Source organism: Fukomys damarensis, unplaced genomic scaffold, assembly GCF_012274545.1.
Source record: "Fukomys damarensis isolate Sample0158 unplaced genomic scaffold, DMR_v1.0_HiC HiC_scaffold_25, whole genome shotgun sequence".
NCBI classification, from domain to species: domain Eukaryota; kingdom Metazoa; phylum Chordata; class Mammalia; order Rodentia; family Bathyergidae; genus Fukomys; species Fukomys damarensis.
Window position 1 is genome coordinate 18,016,148 of NW_022900937.1, and position 7,932 is coordinate 18,024,079.

The 7,932-nt window shown below is 41.8% G+C and overlaps 2 protein-coding genes across 10 annotated transcripts in view; one reads left to right on the forward strand and one right to left on the reverse strand.

Annotated features, from left to right (window-relative positions):
* Nucleotides 1-4,995, forward strand: part of Zwilch (zwilch kinetochore protein) — a 40,143-nt gene extending 35,148 nt beyond the window's left edge. For all 9 annotated transcript variants that reach the window (XM_010643278.1, XM_010643277.1, XM_010643276.3 and 6 more), the window contains 2 exons: nucleotides 977-1,091; nucleotides 4,467-4,995. In XM_010643278.1, the coding sequence (XP_010641580.1) occupies nucleotides 977-1,065 (89 nt within the window). In that variant the 3' untranslated portion in view covers nucleotides 1,066-1,091; nucleotides 4,467-4,995. The remainder of the gene's footprint in view (nucleotides 1-976; nucleotides 1,092-4,466) is intronic.
* Lctl (lactase like) overlaps nucleotides 4,580-7,932 on the reverse strand; it is a 9,225-nt gene continuing 5,872 nt past the window's right edge. The window contains 4 exon segments of the mRNA XM_033756058.1: nucleotides 4,580-4,693; nucleotides 7,170-7,405; nucleotides 7,489-7,524; nucleotides 7,660-7,787. Of these exon segments, the coding sequence (XP_033611949.1) occupies nucleotides 4,580-4,693; nucleotides 7,170-7,405; nucleotides 7,489-7,524; nucleotides 7,660-7,787 (514 nt within the window).

Sequence of the window (7,932 nt, forward strand, 5' to 3'; positions counted from 1 at the left end):
CTGGGATTGCAGGTATGTGCCACTGCACCTGGCAATTAGTTGTAAATATTAAAAGCGAATAATGATTTATTTTTTTCCAAAAGTGCATATTGAAGTTAGATTTCATGGGGAGGTGATTATTGTTCTTTTTTTGAGATAAGGTCTTGACGTGTAGTCCAGGCTGGCCTCAAATTCACTTTGTAGCCCAGGCTGGGCTCAGGCTCTCAGCCATCCTCCCACGTCATGAGTGCTGGGATTACAGATGTCACCGCCACGCCGGGCTCAAAGAAGTTAGGTTTTTTAATTTCACTGTACTGAACACTTAGGTCCTAAATTGTCTTTTTTCAAGATAACTAGTCCTATCATGCTCTTGTGTAAAACAGTGGACATCAAAACCTGAAGGGCTTCAGAAAGTGCACTTTTAGCTGCCGTGGAAAGAGAATAAAGATTGGAGTTAGTGGGTGGGGGAGGGTGGTCCAGTTGAGCACCCCCCAGTGTGTGCTGAGCAAATGATACTTGGTAATGGGGTGGGGGCACCACACTGTTGACCAGAAGTGGGTACCATCCCTTCTAAATGGGAAGTGGACTTTTTGTTTTTGAAATGCAGCAGTCAGTCTTTGGGAAGCAAAATGGGTGTGTGTCTAATTCTAAGACTTTAAATCCTAAGTCGAATTTCTTCCTGAAATGCATGTTAAGATGGAGAAAAGGGCAGTTATTTAATCCTAGTTGATACGGCACAAAAAGTAAAGCAATACATTCCCCAGGATTTTTCTTCAAAATCTGTTTCAAATTTTAGGTTTTTAGCTATGTATTAAGTGTACCCAGAGGATTAATATTTTAAATGAGTCATCCTGGCGGAGTGCTCGCAGATTCCTTAAAGGTGAAGACACATGCTGTTCATAACCTTTTGATTGTGGTGTCATCATAAAAGCATTGTACACAGGGGAAAGGTGGCAGGGGTTATGGAGTTCTGATTTCTCCGTCTTCTTGGTTACAGATTTTTCTGATTTAACACTAAATGGGAGCCTGGAAGAAAAGACGTCCTTTACCACCATGGTCACCTGCAGCCAGGTGCATTTCAAGTAAAGGATGATGGGGCCCTCACTGCCACGGTATTTATGTTCACTGTGTTCCCTCCAAGTACACTGAAATATTAAGGATCTTTTCTTTCTTTCTTCTATCCCTCCTTTTTTCCTTCCTTCCTTTCTTTGGATACAGTTTACTGTGTACCCCAGTTGGCCTCTACCTCTTAATCTTCCTACCTCAGCCTCCTGAGAGTTGGGCTTATAGGTGTGGGCCACCACACATAGCTTTTGTTTTAGTTATTTCTAAATGTTGATTTGATACATTGAAAATAGGGATTAGGGCCGGGGATTTAGCTCAGTGGTTCGGTGGCCTGCCTCACAAGCACAAGGACCCGAGTTCAATCCCCGGTACCAAAAAAAACAAAAAAACAAAAAACAAAATATGGATTATTGGGCTAGGGATTTAGTTCAGTGGTGCTGCGCCTGCCTCAAAAGTGTAAAGTCCTAAGTTTCATCCCTCATACCCCCCCCAAAAGAAGAATTCTTAAATTCTTAAAAAATATTATTACAAAATAAAATAAAGTTTTTAAACTTACTAGAAAGTAGATTAGGCAGAACTCTCGAAGACATTGGCATAGGAGAAGACTTTATAAACAAATCCTCAGCAGCACGCAAATTTGCACGAAGATCAACAACTGGGATTTCATTGTATTAAAAAGTTTTTGCAATGCAAGAGAAACCACCAGCAGAGCTAAGAGACAACCTATAATGTGGGAAAATTTTTTGCCACTAGTCAGACAAAGGACTACTATCTAAATATATAAAGAGCTAAAAAACATCAGACCCTCCAACTACAAAGACCTGATTCAGAAATAGGCATCTGAAATGAACAGACATTTCTTAGACAAAGAAGTAAAAGCAGCAAATAAATATATGAAAAAATGTTCAACATCACTGGTCGTTCGAGAGATGCAGATGAAAACAACACTGAGATTCCACCTCACCCCACAAAGAATGGCTGCTATCAAGAAATCAACCAATAACAAATGCTGGTGGAGTTGTGGGGAGAAAGTAACCTTTCTCCATTGTTGGTGGGAGTGCAGACTGCTGCAACCACTATGGAAATCAATATGGAGATATCTCAAAAGGGCTGGGACTAGAGGTTCCACTTGACCCAGCTATCCTATCCCTCTGCTGGGTATCTTTCCAAAAGAAGTAAAAGAATCATACCACAGTGATATGTGTGCACCTGTGTTCATAGCGGCACAGTTTGTAATAGCTAACACTTGGAAAAAATCCAAATGTCCATCAACTGGAGACTGGATAAAGAAGATGTGGTTTTCTATAAAAATGGAGTACTACTCAGCCATAAAGAATGAGAAATTAGAAACATAGCTAAATGGATGCACGTTGAGGCTATATATTCTTTAAGTGAAATAAATAGGACACACTTGAGTAAATACCAAATAGTTTCTCTGGTGTGAAACTAAAAGTGTAAATAAGGCTCAAATGCTATAATTGAGAGTGTGAAATAGGAAGAAATTAGCTAAAGAGGAAGTGGAAAGGGGAGGGGAAAGGAAATAGGGTAAATGAAAGAAATGGAAACAAAGTCTTTGTAGATAGGGAAGCCTGAAGGGTGAAGGAAGGGCAGGGGTATGGGGAAAAAACAAGAACCAAGATATATCATGTAAAGGTACAAGATCCTTCCCAATGATAAATGTGACTGTATTGTTTACTTTAAATGCACCAATAAACTTAATGGCAAAATATGGATTATTGATCAGTAAACACATTAAAAAAGCTTACAGATATAATCTGAGCCATGGAATTCTTAATTTTTTTTTTTTTAACCTTTTATAGTCAGCCTACTAGATCAGTTTAATCCTAAAACCAAGGAAATGACGACCAGGGATTTAGCTCAGTGGCACTGTGTCTGCCTTGCAAGTGCAAGGTCTTGAGTTTGATCCCTGGTACCGCAAAAAAAAAAAAAAAAAAGGAAATGGAAAAAAATTTTAAATGGTGGTAATTCCTTTGCATTTTAAATCTATACAGTAGACAGTGTGATTTCAAAATTCTGACCAAACATACTATTGTGACACTGAAGGGGAAGTTTTATCGAAAACATTTTGAGATGGACTTGGTGCATACTGGAGTCGCAGCTGCACAGGAGGCCGGCCTGGGAGATTTACTGAAACACTGTCTCAGAATAAAAAGGGTCTGGGCCAGGGAATTAGCTCAGTGGTTCCACTGCCTGCCTCATAAGTGCAAGGTCCCAAGTTTGATCACTGGTACCAAAAAATAAAAAAGGTCTGAGATTACAGTTCAGTGGTAGATCACTGGCCTAGTGTGTACGAGCCCTGGGCTCAATCCTTTAACCACTTAGTCCAATCATTTAAATACGAGATGACCAAGAATTGCATTTTTTCCCATTAAGTTTTGTAAGGTAACAGGTAATATCAAATATATATACAAAACAGGAAATATCAAATTTACAAATTATTTAATCAAAGAAATGACTGGTTGTCAGTTCATAACAAACATGCTACAGCAGTGTCGCTTGGGGCTTCTGTGCAACAACAAAGTAAAACAATTCTACCTCAGCCCACTTGCAGGGCTAAGGCCCAGGTATAAGTATGCTTTTAAAAATCTTTTAATTTGAGATAGCATTAATCAAAAGAACTAATGAAATAACATTTTCTAGTCTTACTTTGTTTCTGAAAGAAAACTAAATGGAGTCAGATAATGTGTATAATGCCCAATTTTCTCATTGCTTTGTAAGCCATGTTTTGTTCCCAAATAAATGGAGATTAATGTTAGCATTTTAGCATTATGAATAAAATGGAAAAAAAAAAAAGATTAAAATGGACCTTTATTTAAAAGGAAAAGTACCCGGTTACCTGTATGTAAATATATAACATTTATTTTAATCCAATATTTAAAAGATATTCCATAGTATTTTTTTGTGTGTCATCTTATTGGGTGCAGTGAATTGAATTTGTTTATTTTTGTTTTCTTGAGACAGGGTCTTGCTGTGTCGTTCAGGCTGGCCTTGATCTCCCTATAGTACAGGCCAGCCTTGAACTAAGGACAGTCCTCCTGTCTCAGCCTCTTGAGTGCTGGGATTACAGGCAAGTGCCACTGTGCCCAGCCTGTAGTGAACTGAGTTTATCATAAGAAGTTGATCTCAGGAAAGTAGACATGCTCATTCCTTTGATGCCTATCCAGTGCTTTCTCCCAGTCGGCTAACAGATCTGCCACTGGAAAGGGTCATTGTCTCTGGGGAGATGCTGTCCCTCACCCAGGACAGTCTGAGATGATAGTCATTTGTATTGAATAATAACATTCCTAGGCAAAATGACAAAAAGTCAAATCACAGAGCACTCTGGTCCTTCAGGAAAGGAGAGATCACAGGTGAGTTTTATTTCATTCACACTATTTCTCTTTTCTAATGTTAAATCCTAGCACATATCAAAGAGGAAAAAAGAAAGCTGTTATCCCAGAGCCTTGCAGCAGACATGTGTGCGGCGTCCCGTGCAGCAGAAGGACAGGCAGCTGCCCTAGGATTGGTGCTGGTCTCAGTGCAGGCCCCGTAGCAGGAGCGTGAGCAACAGGGCTGCGATGAGCACGCAGAGGGTGCAGACCATAGGCACCACTGTCTCCAAGGCCAGGTGCATGTGCTCAAGCAGAGTCTGTGCAACAGAAGAGCAGACAGAGAAAGCTGGAGACCTGGCCTCATCACAGTGACCGACTGTTCTCGTTTTCTGCAGAGGGAACCTTGTAAATGAAATGTCCTTAGAAATTGTGGGCTGGGAGTAGAGCTCTGGTGGAGCCCTTGCCTAGCAGGCATGAGTCTCTGGGCTCCATCCTCCTACAAAGACAATGATGTGGGAATTTGGAAAAGATTTCAGGGACCGGGGATGGCTGCACTCCACTCTTGTACAGGTGCTGTAATAAAGTCTGAACGGGCAACAGTACGTAATGCTTCTTGTGTTCATCTCAGTGTTGGCAGGCGCATTCATGGCTTCTGTCCTTTTTATTGGGGATTTGTGAAAGAAAGACCCTGGGAATCATTTCCCACCTTCGCCAGCGTTGTGTTTATCGAAGAGGTGTGGGGATGAAGCACTGACAAGAGTGAACCTTGCACCAATCCCTTCTCCCACTTCCCCTGGGCACCTGGTTCCTGTGATAAATCAGGCCCAGGCTGTGTTCTTGTGGAGCTCACAGGCTGCCAGTACATTCTGCATTAGGACCACAGTAAATTTATTTTGGTCGGATGGAATGTGCACCATTCATATTGCCTTGCTATTTATTTTGGATTTTTGAGATAGGCTCTTGCTATGTAGTTTAAGGTGGCTTTGAACTCGCTATGTAGTCCTGGCTTGCCTTGAACTCATGGCGATCCTCCTGCCTCAGCTTCCCCAGTGCTGGAATCACAGACATGCACCACCACACGCAGCTTATTTTTGGTTTTTTGAGAAGGGATCTTACTGTGTATCCCAGCAGGCTGGTCTTGAATTCACTATGTAGTCCAGACTGGTGTCAAACTCACAGTGATCCTCCTGCCTCAGCCTCTGGAGTGCTAAGATAATAGGTGTGCTCACTGCCTTGTTACTTAGAAATGGGCAGGTTGATTTACTGGCTCATAAAAATAGCTAGACTGGAAGGATTTAGCCTAATACTTTTCTACTTTGGATATCACATTAAAGATGGGTTTATTTTAGGGGCTAGGTATTTAGCTTAGTGGTGCAGATGTCTGTCACAAGCACAAGGGTCCAAGTTCGGTCCTCAATACCAAAAAAAAAAAAAAAAAAGATGGGTTTATTTAAAAAGGAGCTAATGTCTCAGGTTGTCATTATAGAGAAAGATACAATTCAAAGAAACTCGTGACAGGTGATTTTTTTTCCCCCAGTACTGGAGTTGAACCCAGGGCCTTCCTACTGAGCTACATCCTCAGCCTTTCCTTCAAGACAGCATCTCATCAAGTTGCTCAAGTTGGGGCCCCCCTTCTGTTGCCTTTGCCTGATGCATAGTTGCATCTGAGTTATTCTGCAGACCCTGGTGTACACAGAACAATGCTGCTGCAAGGTAGGGAGCTGCGGGAGTGGCCTGGCTCTTGGCCCACTTCACCAAAAGTGGTTGGTACAAAAAGTAGCAGTGTGAAGAGTAAGATTAGAGTGATTAAGATATTTCTTTAATGGCGCATGTCTTTTTTATATTTAAAGTACTTGAGAAATAACTGTTTGACACTTTAGTAGTAAAAAAATAATGCCCATTTTTACTTGTAAGTGACCTGAAGAATTGATTTATAAAGTTTAGTCATCAGAAGAAGAATGAAAAGTACTCACCTGCGGCACACATCCGGTTATTGAAGAGCAAGTTTCCAAGGCTTCCTGGTATGAGCTTTGCACCTACTAAAGACCCGCTTGGTGAGTGATGTTGTCTCACACTGATTGAAATTTTTTTTGGTTTTTTTGGTACCAGGGATCAAACTCAGGTCCTAGAGCTTGAGAGCCAGGCAGTGGAACCACTGAGCTAAATCCCTGGCTCTTGCTTGAAGTTATTTTTAAAATAAATGTAGGGTAAAATGATTACTATCTTCCAGGTGTAGTGGCCCATGTCTGTGATCTTAGTACTTGGGAGGCTGAGGCAGGAGGCTTGCCATGAGTTCTAGGCTAGTGTGAACTACATAGCGAGACCTTGTCTCAAAAGACAAAACAAAAAAAAAAGAAATGAGAAAGCCAGGCATGGTGTCACACGCCTGTAATCCCAGCACTTGGAAGGCTGAGGAAGGAAGATCGCAAGTTTGAGGCCAACCTGGGCTACATAGGGAGACCCTGTATCAAAAAAAAAAGATACAATTAGGAAACATTTACTTTACTTAACTGTTCTTACTTTGTTTTTTGAGAGTCTCACTATGTAGCTGAGGCTGTGGAATTGACAGCCTTCCTCCTGCCTCAGCCCCAGTGCTGCAGTACAGGCAGGCGTGCACCACCACACCCAGCTTGTGCATCAGAAAGGGGTAGTATGTGTTTGCATTCAGGCCTAGCATTTAGAATAACATCTACCTTGAGGTGGCTCCTGCCCAGCCTCCAGTCGTGTCCTTAACGCTGTAGGAGGTAGGGACTAAGTCTGAGGCTCTCACGAGGGAAGAAGACAGCTACTCACCAAACGCTTTGCGTGCCCAGTGCTCAGCCCCTGTAGAGCCATCACGCGCAGCACAGGTATCTGTCCTAACTCTCTGGGCCTGGGAAACCCGCTGGCCACAGTGATCATCTTGTAGAAGTGAGCCAGAGCCTTGGGGTGGTGGGGCTTGCTTCTGGGGGTGAAGTCCACATGGTAGAATCCGTATCTGTCTGCATAGCCCTTCTCCCATCCAAACTTATCCAGGGCCGGGGATTTAGCTCAGTGACTCTGCCGCCTGCCTCGCAAGCGCAAGGACCCGAGTTCGATTGCCGGTACAAAAAAAAAAAAAAACGTATCCGGCAAGTGTACTCTTTTACATTAGTGCCATCTCTCAGAGCTGCGAAGACATTTCATTCCATAGTGAATATTGTCATTAGAAGAAGAATATTATATAGGTAATAGGAAAATCTTACAAGATTTAGAAGCACGTTTAAATTGTGTTGTATTAGAAAATATCTTGTTTGTGTCTCACCTTTCAGCATTTCATTGATGTATCCTTTAAGGTACTGAATTCTCCACTCGTCACATAATTGTGTATAGTGTAATTTTTGAGCTGCTCTATTTTCTGTCACATATATGGGAGGATTGCCATATTGAGTTGAAAGCAAGTGAGAGAAATACATATTTTAAAAATTCTGACATATGGGCCAGGGATTTAGCTCAGTGGTTCTGCTGAATGCCTTGCAAGCACAAGGACCTAAGTTCGATGGCCAGTACCCCCTGCAAAAATAAAATACATATACAT